General features: G+C 53.3%; 1 protein-coding gene across 6 annotated transcripts in view; it reads left to right on the top strand.

The window, feature by feature from the left end:
• TTC13 (tetratricopeptide repeat domain 13) overlaps positions 1-13209 on the top strand; it is a 45793-nt gene extending 32584 nt beyond the window's left edge. For 3 of the 6 annotated variants that reach the window (XM_059677498.1, XM_059677500.1, XM_059677496.1), the window contains 11 exons: positions 1000-1130; positions 2257-2389; positions 3372-3464; positions 4505-4588; positions 5285-5369; positions 6708-6814; positions 8456-8591; positions 9524-9603; positions 10951-11029; positions 11159-11238; positions 12341-13209. In XM_059677498.1, the coding sequence (XP_059533481.1) occupies positions 1000-1130; positions 2257-2389; positions 3372-3464; positions 4505-4588; positions 5285-5369; positions 6708-6814; positions 8456-8591; positions 9524-9603; positions 10951-11029; positions 11159-11238; positions 12341-12455 (1123 nt within the window). In that variant the 3' untranslated portion in view covers positions 12456-13209. Of the gene's footprint in view, positions 1-999; positions 1131-2256; positions 2390-3371; positions 3465-4504; positions 4589-5284; positions 5370-6704; positions 6815-8455; positions 8592-9523; positions 9604-10950; positions 11030-11158; positions 11239-12340 lie in introns of all 6 variants that reach the window. The other 3 variants (XM_059677499.1, XM_059677497.1, XM_059677495.1) reach the window with 1 other exon arrangement.
• The last annotated feature ends 4811 nt before the right edge of the window (positions 13210-18020 follow it).

Raw genomic sequence — 18020 nt, 5'->3', positions numbered from 1 at the left:
TATTGAACCGTGACCTCCTGGTTCATGGGTTGACACTCAACCTCTCAGCTGCACCGGCCAGGCTTCTTTAGGTTATAAAGTACCATGAAACTTACCTCTGGATTTCGTCATTTCTTCTAGTCGGATCTTCCCTGCCAATCATGGGCAGTCTGACTGGCAGCCTTTGATACGCATTATTCTTCTGCTGTGTTACTTTTAAAACAAATTACTTAACATACTGAAGGTCTGAAATCCCACTACTGGCCAACGACTGCTGCCCTAGGGCAAAGCGGAGATGCCAAAGGGCTCTCCCGTCACAGCGCCGTTAGATCCTGAATAGATACTGATTCCTGGGAGGCCAGAGTGTCTTAAAAATTAAGGAAATTCTGTAAAGATCAAACCTCTCACTCTCTGAAAAGAAAGAAAGGCGTCCAAACTGGAATGGTGAATGGTCAGCACGTTTACAAGGAAGGTGTCCCAGAGGAGAGCGTATCTAACAGCTGCGGTGGTAGGATGCTGGAGGCAGCCCAGCCCTGTGGCTCACAGGTTGAGCGTCAACCCAGGAACCAAGCGGTTACCGGTTCAATTCCCGGTCAGGGCACATCCCAGTGTTGGGGGCTCGATCCTAGTAGGGGCATGCAGGAGGCAGCCTATCGATGTCTCTCTCTCTCTCTATGCCTCTCACTTCCTCTCTCTGAAGATCAATAAAAACATATTAAAAAAAAAAAAAGCATGCTGGAGGCACAGGCAGGAGGGCTTGGCTGGACTGGAAAGGGCTGCACTGGTCCCACGTGGGAGGCTTTCACCAGAAGCAGGTGCCGATCCTGCCGAGGAGGAACTCGGTGCCGACTCGGGCCCAGCCTCCCACAGAATCAGATCGTTAATGTGAGAATCGGCAGCAACCGGTGGCCTTCGGCTTCCTGATTGGTTTTCAGTGGAGGCGGCGACTGCTCTTCGGGGAAATCAATGCCCGGATGCCTGTTGTAAAAGTCCTTATCGTGTCCGACCTGTTTCTTCCAGAGACGTGTTGCATCAGAACTTTGAGAGCTACAAGCCGGAGGTACAAGAGCTGATCTGCGTAGCGGATCGTCTGGGGTCACTGATGCAGTACGAAACGCCTGGTTTCCTGCCCAACAAGAGAATACACAGAGGTACGTGCAAGGCTCCGAAAATGGAGCCGTTTCAGACGAAGGAGCCAGGATTGCCAAACCGCGCTGTGCTTTAAAAAACCATTTGCTGTGCTTACTCAACATCTCCACGTGATCATCACAGCAACGTGTGGATTCATTCATCTGCATCCCGAAGGACGATGCCTCCTGCCCTGGCTCCGTGCGGTTGCCATGGTGTGGACGTAAACATAGACCATAGGGCCCATAGGGCGGTCCGAGGCCTGCGGGGCAGGCGGCTCCCCCGTCCCCGGGGCGGCTTCCTTCCTGGAGGCCTCAGGGTGCTTGGGGAGGGAGCCGAGGGGAGGGGACACCTTTGGGGTGTCTCTGGGCCCCTCTGAAAGGTTGAGTTTTGGCAGGGCCGTCATGATTGCGGTGTGCACCCGGTCTTGTTAAATCTCCACACTTGTGATTCTTTCTTTACACACTGACCCTTGAACAGCGCAGGTTGGACCTGCAGGGCCCACTCGTGCGTGGATATTTTCAGTGCATCTGTGGAAGCTCATAGAGATTTCCGGCTATCCCAGAGCAGTCAGATCGCTGGCTCTGCCCTGTCAGTGCACGAACCCTGACACCTGCAGATACGTCTGAGCTTTCCCACACGAGCTTTCCCTGTGTCATGTCTGGTGGTATGGACAGGTGTAGCCCCGACAGTGCATCGCCTAAGACAGTACTGATGTGGGTGCTGGCAGACAGTTGTCTTGCCAACAGACGATGTAAACGTAACGGCATATACAGCACAGAACTGTGGAGGCCGTTTCTCTTCCTTAGGATTTAATAACATTTTTATTTCTCAAGTTTACTGTATCCTCAGAATAGAGTACATAATACACATCACAGATGAAATATGTGTTAGTCGACTGTTTATGTAATAAGGACTGTTTATGTAATCAGGACTGTTTATGTAATAAGAAAGGCTTCTGGCCAACAGTAGGCTATTGGCAGTTAGTTTGGGGGAATCAAACTGGTCCCCGGGTTTCCAGCTGTGCAGGTGGCCAGTGCCCCAACCCAGTGTTCAAGGGTCCGCTGTTACCGACCGGAGTTACCCCTGAGACGCGAGCTCAGGCCCGCAGCTGTCCTGGCCGCCGCTCCCTCACGGTTTCTTCCGCAGCCATGGGCCTGGCCGCCCTGGAGGTCATGCAGGCCGTGCAGCGGACCTGGACCAGCTCGAAGGTGCGCATGAACGGGAAGACGCGGCTGATGCAGTGGAGGGACATGTTCGACATCGCGGTGAAGTGGAGACGGTAACCAGCATTTGCATGACAGAGACGAGGTCTCCTCGCCCTGGCCGGTGCCGCTCAGTGGGTAGAGCCTCGGCCTGCGGACTGCAGGGTCCTGGGTTTGATTCCTGTCAAGGGCATGTACCTCGATTGCAGGCTCCTCCCCGGCCTGGGCCCTGGTCAGGGCTCAGGAATGAGGCAGCCACTCATTGTGTCTCTCTCACATCGATATTTCTGTCTTTCCCTCTCCCTTCCACTCTCTCTAAAAATCAATGGAAAAAATATCCTCAGGTGAGGATTTAAAAAAAAAGTCTCCTCAACAGGTTTCGAGTTCTGTTTTATTTCCTAACAAGAAGCCTCATACACTATATTATCCTCTCTAAATTTGTCAAGTATTGCTGGCATCATTATTCTTTGAAATACACTCATTTAGTATTGACAAAATAGGAGTTACCATGTTTCCACATACATTTTTTAAAAAAGTATTTTAGAAAAAGCAATCCCCTTTTTTAAGAAAAAATATGTTTTTATTTATTTTAGAGAGAGAGAGGGAGAGAGAGGAACACTGATCGGTTACCTCCCTTGCCCCCGTCAGGACTGCGCCCACAGCCTGGGTGTGTGCCCTGACTGGGAATAGAAGCGGCACCTTTTGGCGCGTGGGAAGGCGCTCAGCCAGCTGAGCCGCACCGGCCAGAAGAGCAGTCATTTCGAAAGAGCGTGCGCTGTGGCCTTTGCATGGACTTTGGTGCGCGTCTCTATAGCTGCCGTGTGTGCCGGGGTGCCCGGCTCCCGCGTGGGTCACGGATGATACTCACTTTCATGAGAAGATGCCGTCCTGCTTGTGAGCCTGTCCTGACTTCCTCCGTGGCCGTCAGGACAGCTGGTTGGAGTTTGGTCTGCGCCACCGCTTTCTCCCCGCTGTGCAAAGACGGTATTTTATTGTTAACGCGTTGGGACCTTTCTGGGCTGTGGAAGGCCTTCGTCTCTAACAAGCTCTGTTTTACAGGATTGCGGACCCGGACCAGCCGGTGCTGTGGTTAGATCAGATGCCGGCACGCAGCCTGAGCAGAGGTTTCAACAACCACATCAATTTAATCAGGTAGGACCCCCCGTGCATCTGCTCTGTCTTCATCCGTGTTTATTCTCAGTCGTGGGCCTGGAGACCACGAGAGGCCCGTGGCTCCTTTCCTGGTGACCTGGACGAGGGCCCGCACGGACCCGCTCTGCCCTGCAGAGTCCTGGCTGCAGCCTCGCAGCTGGTCCCGCTGCTGGAGGAAGTGCGGTCCCTGGCAGGCAGGGGAGTGGTTAGGAAGCTGTGTGATAGCTCAGGTGAACAGGTACCCAGGCCTGGAAGCTGTGCAGAGTGAGTTGGAGGGGAGAGAGGATGCTGGAAGGTAGGATGAGGAGCGCTGGTGGGTGGTGGACACGGGGAGAGCATGGGGCCACTGGGAGATGTCCTGTCTGGCTCAGGTGTGTGGGTGTCTGAGGAGGCCAGGTAGTGACAGGACACAAAGGGGCGGGCGTAGAGCTGGGAGAGTGTCGATGAGTGGACTGTTAGGAACTCGAGGTTTGGGGGAGTCTGGGGAGCAGTTGGGTGTGTGCATGTCGCACACACGTAGGCTGTGTCCATTTTCTTGTACATGCCAGTCAGGTGTGTACATGTTGGACATGTACGTCAGTCCGATGTACACGTGACACCAATCGGGTGTATACATTTTCTGGCCCATGTACATATCCGTGGAGTGTGCACATCACCGTGTGGCTGTGCATGGAGTTTGGGGGTTTTCAGATTGGGGGTGGGGGTGGGGGTGGGCGTAGAAATGTGAGAGAAATCCTTTAGGGCGGGTAGTGGGGATGGTGGGCTGCCTGCGGTGGACATCAGGCAGCAGCAGCAGCAGTGCTGTCAGGAGAACGGGGAGAAGGCGTGTCGCTGGGAAAGTGCAGGCGTCCCGGGGAGGGAAGTGGCACAGACGTCTGAGCCTCGTTAGTCCTTGAGGACCCTCCTCCCCACTCGGGCATCTCCAGGGCGGCACCTCCAGGGCGGCACCTCCCCCAGAACCGGCTGCACGATTAACTTGGACATTCGATGTTGTTTGGCATCTATTCCTTTGTAAAAATTCTTTATTATTTTTCTTACAGGGGGCAGGTGATAAACATGAGATACCTGGAGTATTTTGAGAAAATTCTTCATTTTATTAAAGACAGAATTCTTATTTATCATGGGTAATGCTTTACATTCTTTTTCCTAGTGATGGATTGATTTCACGTCTTTGTTATGTTTATGAAACTTGAAAACTAAGCTTATTGATGGAGTAAACAAAGTGTATTAAATGTTTGCATCGTGTTTGGAATCATAAAGCCTTTCCTAGTGACTTATCAACCTGCTTCTATGTAACTTAACAGACTCCATGGACCTCAGTGTTGTGGCTTTCCTAGTCTCTTCTAAAAGGCAGGATGCTCCTCTGGCATCCTTTAGAAGGGACTTCCGTCTTAATATTCATTCCTCCTCACCGGAGAGGGAGGGAGCTGTAAAGACATAGTTATAACAGTGAACAGAACACTGGAGAAAAAAAATTCTGAGTGAGTCATTATCACCAAGTAAATATAAAATTGATATAAAAACCTAGCAGGGAAATAAAAAAATTAAAAAACAACAACAACCACCTAGCAGGTACTTCTGTGTGAGCAAAGAGAAAGCCTTTGCTTCTAACTTCAGAGTTGGAATCGGCGAGTGAGGTTTCATGGCCACACAGGATGCTGGTCCAATCCGCTTCCCCGTTTCCTTCCTTCTCATCTGTGGGCCAGACTCGTTCAGATGAACCCTTCCCATTACTTAGGAACTTCCGCTGTGGCCCAGCGAGAGGCAGCCACACTATTACTACGTTTCTGTGTTGATTTTAGTCCCATCTCTCTCTTTAGTGCCAATAACCCCAAAGGCTTGTTGGAGGTGAGAGAGGCCCTGGAGAAGGTACACAAAGTGGAAGACCTTCTTCCGATCATGAAGGTAAGTTTGCCCTCAGGTCCGCAGCGCACCTTCGGGGAACAATAAAGCTGCAGCCTTCTGGGAGTCGCTAAACGCCATGTTCATTAATATCACGCTGCCAGTGTCGTCAGGTTTATAAAGTGCGCCGCCCGAAAACCCTCGCATACCCATGCTGCGTAATAACCAAAATAAAGTGAAACTCGGGCATTGCACTCAGGCTTAGAAGCAGGTCTGTGAGGAAGCAGTCGATGTGGGAGACAGAAGGAACCTTAAAATACACGCAGGTGAATCCTGCTTCAAGCATGTGGGGACTCGGGTACCATGAGCGACGCTGCCACGGGTGACAGGGTTCTCTGAAACGGTAAACCACGCTCCGGAAAGTCCAGACAGTACATGGTACACCGCTTCCTCAGTTTATGTGCTGCTGGCAATCTGGAAAATTCCGTGCATACTAAAACTGTAACAAACATTTAGTGCGTAAGCGTAACCGGAGTCCCAGGCCTTGGTCATTACTAAGTTATAACTAAGTTATCGTCTACAGGAAAGTCCAGAGGGGCATCGGGTAGTCTTGGCTCCCACCCACCTCATCGCTGTGGCCACCAAACGCCCCATGAATTCCCCAAATGCCCCCCAGAGGGCGGAACGGCTCCACGAGGGCTGCTGGGATGCACCACTCAGAACGCTGGCCGCCTCTGTCTCTAACATCTAGTTCCCGGGGGGGGGGGGGGGGGGCGGGGGCGGGGGGGGTGGTTCTAGGCAGGACACACAGTCAGCTTAGGGAGGCTTTAACATGTCAGACTTGTGTCAGCTTAAAGAGGAAGCGTGCTGGGCGCAGTGGCTCAGTGCAGCCGAGAGGGAGCAGCTGGCGGGATCCCTGGAACATACTGGCCCGTGAGCTGCCGAGTCGGTGTGGGTCCAAGTTCCCAGTTGCAAATGTCACAGGGAACACTTTCCAGAACAACCAGACACACTCGGGAGGCGCGCAGCAGGGCACGGTGTTGCTCTGAGTTCGGGTGTCGGTGCAGCTCTTCCGCTCAGACTTAGAATTGCAGCCGATGATGAGCATAGAAGCCACCCAAACCCAAAGCAGCTCCAGGAGTAAGGGCGCCCCTGCCGGTCCAGGAGCCGGGAGTCTACGGTGCTGCGGTTCTCTGCGGCCTCGTGGGGGCCCTGCGGGGTGCGAGCTGGGGTGGGAGTCCGTGCTGGGGCCTGTGCTCCGTCACTGCTGGCTGGTCTGTGCGTCCGGGACCTCGGTGACCTCCTGGGAGCACGGGCGTCGAGTCCGCCCTGCACAGCGGCGGGTGAGGGTTGACAGTGACTTGAACACGAGTAACGTGAACTTTTTCCCCCTGAAAGCAGTTCAATACTAAGACGAAGGATGGGTTCACGGTGAACACCAAGGTCCCCAGCCTCAAGGATCAAGGGAAGGAGTACGATGGCTTCACCATCACCATCACCGGCGACAAGTACGTGCTCGGCCGGGTGGGGCCGATGCCGGGGCAGAGTGGGCTGTGCTCTGTGCCGGTTGCCACGGAGACTCCGCAGCAGGGCTGTCCCTGTCCCCTGACGCGAAACAAGGCCACGTGTGGCCATGACCAGTCATTTCTTCACATGACAGCCATAGTGTTAACACGGCAGATGGCTCCTCACTGTGCTGGTGTGACAGCCTTCTCGGTGCTGAGGGTGATGTCTCAGGCAGCAGTGCCCCTCTGGCTTCTGGAAGTTCTTTGTGGGGAAGGCTTTCACTAATCAGACGGACAGCTGAGAGACTGGCAGATGGAAGGCCATAGCAAGTTCTTCTAATGCAGGTGTTAATGTATTACAAGAACAGCGCCTGGTGTGCAACATGTAGAATACACAGATAAAAATTAAAAAACAGAATATGCAGATAAGCACAGATTAACAAATACAAACCCTGAAGTTCTTTTCTTTAGAAACCGATTATGTTGTGCATATTGCTTTACTATCCTCACCATTGCTTCATAGCATGTCCCATGTCCTGAGCATGTGTAATAATTGCTTAGTGCTCCGTTTTATGGGAGTTGTCATTTTCCCCACTACTTTTTTTTGTTATTGACCATTTAGGGGGTGTCCTATTTTTTCACTCTCAGTAGCCTCGCAGGGGGTGTTTTTATTAACTACTAGAGGCCCGGTGCACAGACTTGAGCACACTGAAAGGAAATTAATTAAAAGGTGGCTGGCCAGGCGGGACTGGGCGAGACGGGCCGGACATCCCCTAGAGCCTCCCTCCCCGGCTGGCCTCACCTGGGGCGCGCTGGGGCTCAAAGGGCATCTGAAGAGCGAGCGGGGTCCCTCCGGCAAGGGGGGGCCCCTTGACCTGGCCTGCGGGGAACGGGCCGAAACCAGCTCTCCAACATCCCCCCAAGGGGTCCCGGAGTGCGAGAGGCCACTCTGCAAAGCTGCTGTCCCTCAGCGGCTCCTGCGTTGAGCACCTGCCCCCTGGTGCTCAGTGCACATCATACCCGTCCGCCGGTCAGCTGGCCGCTCAGCCTTTTATATAGAGAGATTCTAAAATCCAGACTTCACCCGCGGCCTCGGGTCCCTGGAATAGCAGTCTCAGATCCTAGTAGTTCGTGCCTCACTTCTGCCCCCTCCCTCAAACACCTGTGGCGTCAAATGACATCCTCCCAGACCTGGCCTGGAGCTGCGCCTGCAGCAGAGGCTTAACGAAAGGAGAGGAAACTGGTGTCCCAGAGCTTTCTGAGGCCCTGAGTCCCGGTCATACCAGGGTGGCCGTTTCTGGGCGTTTAACCCAGTCTCTGCCCCGAGCAGCCGTTTCCCCCTGTATTCCCTTAAGCTCCTAGTGTAAGTGCATATGGTTAGACTCAGCAACCTCCGGATTGTGAGACAATGGCATCCTGTGGCCCATCCCGCATCCGTGTGGTCAGAAACATGGGGTCGCTCATCCGTCATCCGTGTGGTCAGAAAGGTGGGGTGGCCCATCCCTCACCCGTGTGGTTGGAAAGGCAGGTCCGCTTTCTGCGTGGTCTGTGCCACGTCAGCGTGCCATCTGCTTCCTTTCTGACTCTCTGTTTGGCTCTGGGTTGTAGCGCCCATGCCTCTGACATGCGTTCTTGTATTTTTAGGGTTGGCAACATACTATTTTCTGTGGAAACTCAGACCACAGAAGAAAGAACACAATTATATCACGCGGAAATCGACGCCCTCTATAAAGACCTGACAGCAAAGGGGAAAGTGCTCATTCTCTCGTCCGAGTTTGGGGTGGGTGTGTGTGTCCCTCCGTCCACGCTGCCCGGGGTTCTCTGTAGACGTTAAGCCTCTGCCCTCTCATTGGGATTACGCATTTTATGCTTGAAACCAGCTTTCATGGTCCTGTACGTATTTTAGATGTGCTTATCAAGACGGTCCCCATATTTAGTAACTGCAGTCACTGGGGAGGGGGAAATGAATGTATATTTACTATATTATCATACATTTGGGCTTTGTCACGATTGAAATGAAAAATGTGGTCCCTGATGAAAGTGACCTTTCCCGGTCTGTGACCTTGTCCCTCCATTGCCCACCCCAACGCAAGGGGGCTCCCCGGAGGCAGGATCTGGCCTGTCCCCTGGATGTCTGCTCTGTCCCTGGGCCGACAGTCCGAGGACTCCATCCACGTCCTGGAACGGGTGCCGTGGCCCCGCGAAGGCGCCTTCTTTCTCTCACGGTTTTAATCAGTTACTTCTTATGATTAAGCATCTAAGTTTTACACATAATTAAGCATCTTTACCACCTAAATTTCTGTGCAGAGGAGGGCTTACCAGAATCTTTTGAGGTAGGGAGGCTTGTCAAGAGCATAATCGATACTAATAAGTGCCTTATTTTCATCTCAATGTATATTCTGACCTTGCAAATAGCATTAAAGGAGGTAGAGATTTGTATGCTTATCAGAAACGTTTGCAGTTGTTAAAACAGCTGGGAAGGTAGGCTCTAGACTGGACTGTGCACCCTTCTGTTAGCAAAACTACAAGAGAGCACCAGGTGTCAGGAGTGGGAGCAGCTGTGGGGGAGGAGTGGCCTACGGGGACACCAGGTGTCAGGAGTGGGAGCAACTGTGGGGGAGGAGTGAGATGACCCTGCTCCCAATGTGTTCTGATAAAGACTCAGTCTGTCATTGGTGTGTAAGCTCACGGGCATGTGTCTTTTTTTTCTAGGAGGCTGACGCTGTTTGCAACTTAATCTTATCCTTAGTTTATTACTTTTATAATTTAATGCCACTCTCTCGAGGATCCAGGTGAGTGCTGTCCTATACTTTTAAAGTTTTCATATGGAAAAACATGTTCTTTTTTTTGCTTACACTTCCCTCTGTGGGTGTGGGTACAGAAGTAACCCAATCAAAGAACAGAAGCCTGCCTTTTGGTTTTTTCAAAGTCCACCCTCACATTATGTCCTTGATCCACCACGTCATCAAAAATAATTGCTCGAGCGTCCTGATGTGTGCTGGAGTGCTGTGGCTCGGGCTCATTCGTTCCACGAAGGTGTATTGAAGGCCTACTGTGTGCAGGCTTCGTGCTCCTTGTACCTTAATTTTCATATTCGCCCGCACTGTTACCCCACCCTCGTCTCTCCCCCACATTTTAGCCATTAATTGACCTGTAGCCCTAATGTTTTATACTTTTGAGTCACCCACCATTCTGTGCTGCTTTGACCATGCGAATAAATTCTGGCTCATGCAGCCTTCAGGGGTTGAGATGTCAGTAACAGGGGAGGTGTCTGTGGGTGCCCAGTGCTGCGTGCATGTCGCTGGCATGTGCTGTTGGCACCTGTCTGTAGGGTGCCCGGGCCAGGCCCCATCCTGCCTCGTCCCCTCCCTCCCTCTCTGCCCTGCGGAACCTCTGAGGGTCCTGCCCCCACCACCTCCCACCTTTCCTCGCTTCCTCAAGTCCCTCCGGACCGCTCCCTCCTGCTGTGCCAGCCCAGGCCCTACCGTCTCCTGCGCCTGCCGTGCCCTCTGTGAGCTCGTCCCTGGTAGGGGAGCCCCGGCGACTCCTGTCCCAGGGGCCCACTCACCCCGCTTAGTTATCTGCGTCCTGGGCCACCTGGGTCGGCTGGCGCGGGCACACGCGCGGGCGTCACAAAGATGCGAGAATCAGGAGGGAGTGTGTTCGATGCCAGGAAGGAGACGGACACAACGTATCGCTTTTCAAACCCACTGGTAGCACTGGAGAGCAAGTTCTGTTATTCTTCTCTGAAGGCCAGTTTTTAATGCTTAAGCGATAGGATTAACCTGGATCTACCAAGTATATTGTCAATACGCATGTGACAGCCAAGCCGCATGAAGCTGTTAAATATAAACAGACATATTTTCTAACTCATTGTCCCCAGGAATCGAAAACCTAAGTGGGAAGAAACGTCCTAATTAAAAGAAGGCTTTTATTCCTCAGAAAAAGATATTCTCGGTCACATTGACCCTTGCATTTTACATCGTAGATCCTTTTGTAGAAGTAAATTAGTCTGTACCTTTTAAACCAAATGAAAGCAATCTTACGTTTAATGTTCAGAGGATTCTTAAAAGAAAATGTCATCTCTCACGACGGGAGCCCCGGTGAGCTGGGGACTGACCTGTGCTTCGTTTAAACAGTGTGATCGCGTACTCGGTGATCGTGGGGGCGCTGATGGCCAGCGGCAAGGAAGTGGCCGGGAAGATCCCCAAGGGCAAGGTAGGCGGTGGCCCCGGGGAGCATGGCCGCTCCAGCCGGGCTGTGGGTTGTGACGACCCGTGAGGGGACCAGGTGTCCCAGGAGAGCCGCGCCTCATGTCTCACCCCCTCCCTAACGCTCCTCTCTCAGCTGGTGGACTTCGAAGCCATGACAGCCCCTGGTTCCGAGGCCTTCAGCAAAGTAGCCAAAAGCTGGATGAACTTGAAAAGGTCAGTCCGCGCGGGGTCCGCAGAGGGTGCTGAGCTGACGGGAGAGAAGGGGCCACTCCCGGGGCTGTGCCTCGGAGGGGCTGGGACTCGCTCGATTCCCCGAGTTCCTCTCACACAGGGAGCGTGCAGGGCAGGTGGTCTGCGGTCCTGTAAGGCCCCTTCAAGGGCGAGTGTGTGGGTGACAGTAATGAATACAGACGCTGTGAAGGAAGTGACAAACGTCTTTATTATTTGTGTAACCAGACAGCCAGCTCTCGTGGCTCGTGTCCCGCTCACCCCCGCCCCTCGGGTTCCGTGCTCAGGAGCGAGGGCAGTGAGCTGAGCCCGCGCAGGCCGAGTCCCCGTGCAGCCGTGGCCCGGGCAGCGGCGCTTGCACGGCTCTCGGTTCTGAGCAGGTGGGCGTTGTCCTCACCGAGGCGACACGCGTGTGCGTCAGTGAACAGTGCCGGACGCCACGCGATCGGCCGCCTCTGCCCTCCTCGCTCTGCTCTGCGGAAGCCGCAGGGGAGTGGGCTTGGGAGGAAATGGCTCGCAGATGCCTCGACCGTCAGCAAAGATTAAACCAGCTCCCTCTGGCCACACTCACCTGCTCCTTCTCCACGTTTTCCCATGGTAACCTCCACGTGGCGCCTGGCACATCTACAGGTCACGGCGGCCACTCTGCCAGCCGGGCCGTGGTCCCGGCTGTGAGACGGAGCCCCTGTCTGCGGACACTCTGGTTCCGTCTGCGCATCCCCTTAGCCTTGCCACGCATGTCTAGTGGCCCCACGTTCTTCCCGGATACCTTTGTTTTGGTTTCCTGCTCCACCCAGGTGCCCGCCCGTGGGACGTGTGCACCTCACGGTCATGTGCAAATCAGTTTTAATATTTTTCCCCAAAGACTCGGATTGAACTTCTGAGCAGCTCATCGCGTGAGCCTCTGGTGCCTCGGTGCCTAGGAGGGTGTGTTCTGCTCCCAGCTCCGTGTTTTTGTAATCACTGTCACTACCTCTGTGGGCTGTTGGAAAGTGGGTGTCACAGTAGGAAGGAAGGCAGCATCCGCTCTGCCTTTTTTGTAAAATTGTGTGACCGCTCACACCCCTCCTGTGCTTTTCCTCTTCAGCATTTCGCCTTCTTACAAGGCCCTGCCCTCCGTGTCCGAGACGTTCCCCACGCTGCGGTCCATGATCGAGGTGCTGAACGCCGACTCCTCGCCGCGCTGCCTGCAGCAGCTCTAGCTGCACTGCGGGGTTGACTCAGTAAAGGGCGGACTCGTGCTTCTTAAGTTATTTTTTAAAACGTGGAATTACGAAGAAATTAGGTCCTTTATTACTTTTGATACCAATTTTTGATAGGAATTGAATACTTGAAATCGTTCTCTTTACTTTCGGAACCAGAACAGAAATCATGAGAGGATTTGGGGGAGGGAAGGCGTGTGTACTAGCCAGTGGCTTGCTGGCTTCCACTTAAAAGTCCTCAGCTCCTCCCTCACAGCAAAAACGTTTACTTCACAACCAAAAACTAATAATGAAAAGGAACGAACCGGCGGCGGCAGGAGTGTTTGCCTCCCTGTGCAGGTCTGCGTTTTCCCAAAGCTTCTTTTTTAGGCACATCGTGCCGGGCATCTGGCTCCGACTCCTGTGACCTCACGTGCCGGCCCTCCGCTGGGGCTGCTGTGGGGGTGCCGGCCGTCAGCGCCTGCGCGGAGCCCGCAGCCGGGAGCTCGCTCGGCTTTGAATGGTGCGGACGGTTTTTGCCAGCGACCGAAACACTGAATTATCGAACCATGTTTTTTTTTCCCCCTCTTTGTTGGGAAAAATAAACGGGTGATTTCTCTCAATCCCTGGTGTTAGACACTGGATCACGTATGCTTTTATTTTGTGAACGAGTTTCACGTCAGGCATAAGAGCATTCAGAAAAGTACTGATGATTTTTTGCAGACAGGGTACATGGCCGTGAGTGAAATGGGCTCATTAAACTTGCCATTTCCAACTCGTCTTCCTTTTCTTGATTTTGGTTGAAGAGCGAACCTCTTGCCGGCGTTCTGTCACTAGTGTTTGTGTGGGCTGCGCTCATGGTAGACAGGTGTCGCTGCTTTTCACGTTGCAGGCGACGGAGCTGAGGTGCAGGGAGTCCTGACTGTGCACGGTCACCAGCTGCTGAAGGGGGTGGGGGCCCGGATTCCAGCTGGACCTCTCTGACCCCAGGGCCTGCCCTGCCCTGCCCACCGTCGTCTATGGACCCACGACTCCATTCTCAGGCGCTTAGACTCAGAGGCACCGTCCACGGGAGCCTCTGTGTGTCTGTCCGCGTCTTGCGCTCAAGTCCTGACCCAGCGGGTCTGTGCACCTGCTCTGTGCCCCCAAGGCCTGGAAGGTTAGAGAGAGCGGGGAGGAACGTTTTTTGTTTTGTTTTTACTTTTTCCTCTTTTTGCTTTTTACCTCAAAGTCAAATCCTTCCATTTTATCCAGGACTTTTCCTGACTTTATCACCAGCCCTTTAAGCTTTAAATCCCGAGAGACCCACTGGTCACTTCGTGAAATGGTCCCAATAAGTGAGCTGCCTGTCTAAGAGAGGACACTTTCTGAACCCCGTTTGCATGTCTGAGGCTCCTCCCCTTCCCTGTCTCTGCTTCGCCTCCTCTCCTCGGAGTCCCCAGCGGCCTCACGGACAGCGGGTTCGAAATCAGGAGAGGCAGGACGGTGGGTTCATGAAAGAGCATGTCTGGAAGGTCCGTGCGTGAGAATCACATCTGTAGCCCCAAACATCTGCAGCCCCCACTTGGGTGTGGCCGCCCTACGCCAGGATGCTCTAGAAACTGCTAGGATGCTCTGGGAGCCGCCAGGATGCTCTAGAAACCACTAGGATGCTCTGGGAGCCGCCAGGATTCTCTAGAAACCGCTAGGATGCTCTGGGAGCCGCCAGGATGCTCTAGAAACCGCTAGGATGCTCTGGGAGCCGCCAGGATTCTCTAGAAACCGCCAGGATGCTCTGGGAGCCGCTAGGATGCTCTGGGAGCCGCCAGGATGCTCTAGAAACCGCTAGGATGCTCTAGGAGCCGCCAGGATTCTCTAGAAACCGCTAGGATGCTCTGGGAGCCGCTAGGATGCTCTAGAAACCGCTAGGATGCTCTGGGAGCCGCCAGGATGCTCTAGAAACCGCTAGGATGCTCTGGGAGCCGCCAGGATGCTCTGGGAGCCGAGCAGGGTTCTTGGTTAGGCCCCAGGACCAGGAAACAGGATTACCATTGAGGGCTAACCCGAGTTAGGCAACAGCCTTCGAGCCTGGGGCTTCTGCCTCTGCCCAGGGGCTTGAATCACTGCGATTTACAGGAGCCGTCCTCTGGTTTAAATTAGTCTGGAAAATTACCCGGCCTCCGCCGCTGAGAGGAAAATTCCACTTGTGCTCCGGGTCCTGGGCCTACACACATCAGCTGTGACCACAGCATGCGCCCCGCCCCGTAAGTGCAAGCCGGGGCCCTGGTGACCCCTTGCAAGTGGATCTGCTTGCCTCGTGCCCCTGGGCAGCTCTCATATGAAGTGTGGACTTGCTTCCTAGCAAGAGTTCTATCCAGTAAAGAGCCTCTGGACCCAGATTCAAGAAGCTTCCAGCCCTGCCAGTGTGGCTCAGGGGTTGAGCTTCGGCCCATGAACCAGGAGGTCACGGTTCGATTCCCAGTCGGGGCACAGGCCTGGGTTTCGGGTTTGATCACCAGTAGGGGCGTGCAGGAGGCAGCTGATCAGTGATTCTCATCATTGATGTTTCTCCTTCTCCCTTCCAGTCTGAAATCAATACAAATATTTTTTTTAAAAAAATGCCATCAGAGGACAGAAGAGCCCTGTTTTGAGCCTTGTGTGGCTTTGCCCAGAAAAGGCGGTTCTGTTCCTTAGACGTGAGGGTGCCTCGCCCCTGTTCCGACTTGGTGACAGACCATGGTTGACTCCGTGACAGTTCTCCCTACAATCGGAAAAATACCCGAACCCCTTAAAACATTCAACGACGTTTCTGCCAAGAGTAAGTCTGTCAGATCATCTTGTCTTTCCCTTCCTCCTTGTCTTGGTCATGAGCTCAGCCCTCCAACCACACCGTGTACCGGCTGGTTTCCTATATCAACCGGGTTCGCCTGGCCAGTGTTGCACAATGGATAGAGCATCAGCCTGCAGACTGAAGGGTCACGGGTCCCATTCTGGTCAAGGGCATGCGCCTCGGTTGCAGGCTCGATCCCTGGCCCTGGCCAGAGTGCATGTGTCTCTCTCTCCCCCTCTTTTTCCACTCTAAAAATCAGTGGGGAAACATCCTCAGGTGAGGGGATTAACCACAACAAAAATACAAGCCAGGCTCACTCCCGCCCCCCGCCCATCCTCTGGGGGTGGGAGTGGAGCGCAGAGCCCAGGCAGGGCAGCATCTGGAATAACCAGTAACAGATGCCGGCTGAGTCATCGTCCTCGGGCCTGCCTGCGTCCGGGCAGAAAGCGTCCATTAGGAAGGCGGCTTCATCCGCCAGCACACACACTGCCCAGCCCCGTCACCAAGAGGCGGCTCCCCCAGACGATCATCTGCCACGGTGCCCGGGGTTTCACGCTCAGTTTCCGAAATCGGCTGGCACTGTCAGCTGGCCATGGGCTGGGAGAAGCAGGGCCGGGATGCTGGCTCTGTGGTTTTCCATGATCTCGACGGTTTCTCCTTGGGGGACTGGGCACGCAAACTGTTTGGGAAAACAAATTCGTCCCCCAAACATCTGTGTGTGTGTGTGTGTGTGTGTGTGAGATTTGATATATTTTTATTGATTTCAGAGAGGAAAGGAGAGGGAGAGGGATGGAAACATCAGTGACGAAAATCATTGTTCAGCTGCCTCCTGCACACCCCGTACTGGGGATGCTGGGGACCGAGCCAGCAACCAGGGCATGTGCCCCAACCAGGAATTGAACTGTGACCTCCTGGTTCATAGGTCGATGCTCTACCACCTAGCCATGCGGGCCGGGCCATTCCCCAGATGCCTGTACTAACAGCCTACATGACATGTGGCTGACATTCGGCTGTGTCGTTGGCACGTTGGGATGGGCAGCGGAGAGAGAAGAGGAGCCATGCCCTGATCTTCAACTAGAAGATAATGGTCCTGGGATAGCCATCCATGAGCCCAGGGACGTGAGCATGACATGTGGGTGAACACGTCACATACGGCACACGCAGGGCCAGTGGACGTAGAGTCCAAGGGGTTCACTGGCCCGAGGCGGGGGCTTCCCCAGGCCTCCCCTCGCTCATATGACACCCAAAAGGGCGCAGATGCCATCTCCATCTTGTTTTTTTAATATATATAATATATTTGTACTGATTTTAGAGAGAGGGAGAGAGCGATGGAAACATCCATGATGAGAGAGAATCATGGATCGGCTGGCTCCTGCACGCCCCACACTGGAGGTCAAGCCCGTAACCCGGGCCTGTGCCCTGACCAGGAATCGAACCCTGACCTCCTGGTTCATAGGTCGACGCTCATCCACTGAGCCGCACCAGCCGGCCTATCATCTTTATTTAGATGAACTGCTCACCATGGGGCGAACACACGGGAAGTAGAACCCTTTGGGCCTGGCCAAAGGGGCTCAGTTGGCTGAGCATAGTTCCATGCACCAAGAGGTCACCGATTTGATTCCCCCGTGAGGGCACATGCCCGGTTGCTGGCTCGATCCCCAGTAGGGAGTGTGCATGCGGCAGCTAATGGATGTTTCTCTCTCCCTCGCTCTTTCTCTCTTAAAAAAAAAAAGGCTCGCTATATTGATTTTTACAATCTTAACACTAGATCCATCTCACTATTTTACCTAATTAGCTATTTGGAATTTGTCTATTTTTATTTCTTCCCTGGAGTGCATGAATACGTATATTCATTCCCCAGCAGTTTCAGCCAAGTTCTTTAATTCCCCGAGTTTCTTGTAACCTGGAAGGAGGAGTCTTCCTTTAGTTACCCCTCATCTTCCAGATCCTGGGCTTGACATACTTTTTGGCTGATGTCCTTGAATTGTGTCAGGTCATCTTATATCAGGACGTCTCTGGCAATAAATTACATTTGGTCTGAAAAACTTAAAGCAGCATTTGTTTGTTGCAGCTGCTTTAAGAACCACAGGGGACCCAGTTTCTAATTGCACAGAACGTATCCTAGGCAAATTTCAAAGCAAATTCCAAGATGTCAATTAACTCTCAAGAACACATTTTATATGCCACTCCCTATTAAGCAAGGATTCCCAGAAGAAATCAGTGGCACTCAGGTTAGTGTATTGGACCTATGTAGCAACTTAAATCCTATATAATAAAAGCCTAATATGCAAATCGATCAAATGGCAGAATGACCGGTTGCTATGATGTGCACTGACCACTGGAGGGCAGATGCTCAACACAGGAGCTGCCCCCAGCTTGCAGGCCCTGACTGGTGGCGGCAGCAGAAGGCAGGGCTGATGAGCAGGTGGTGCCAGGCCAACCAAGGCGGGTGCCAGCATGGGCCCCCTGGTTGCCCCACAGATCGGCCCTGATCGCTGGCCAGGCCTAGGGACCCTACCCATGCACAAATTCCATGCACTGGGCCTCTAGTAGAGAATAATAATCCCCAAAAGTTCTTCTCATCCTTTTGGCTTCATACATAGTCTTCCACATACTGTGCAATCCGGGCTGTGATCTGGCGGCTGTTCCCAGGATATCATGCTGATAACATTGTTGATAACAGCATCATTTATTACAGAGCTTGCCACATTCATGACATTCTAAAAATATTTTCTTAGACTTTCTGGGCCAGAAGATGATAAGGCCATTTCACATTT

This window comes from Myotis daubentonii, chromosome 20, assembly GCF_963259705.1.
Source record: "Myotis daubentonii chromosome 20, mMyoDau2.1, whole genome shotgun sequence".
Taxonomy (NCBI): Eukaryota; Metazoa; Chordata; class Mammalia; order Chiroptera; family Vespertilionidae; genus Myotis; species Myotis daubentonii.
This window is presented reverse-complemented; position numbering and strand designations above follow the sequence as displayed.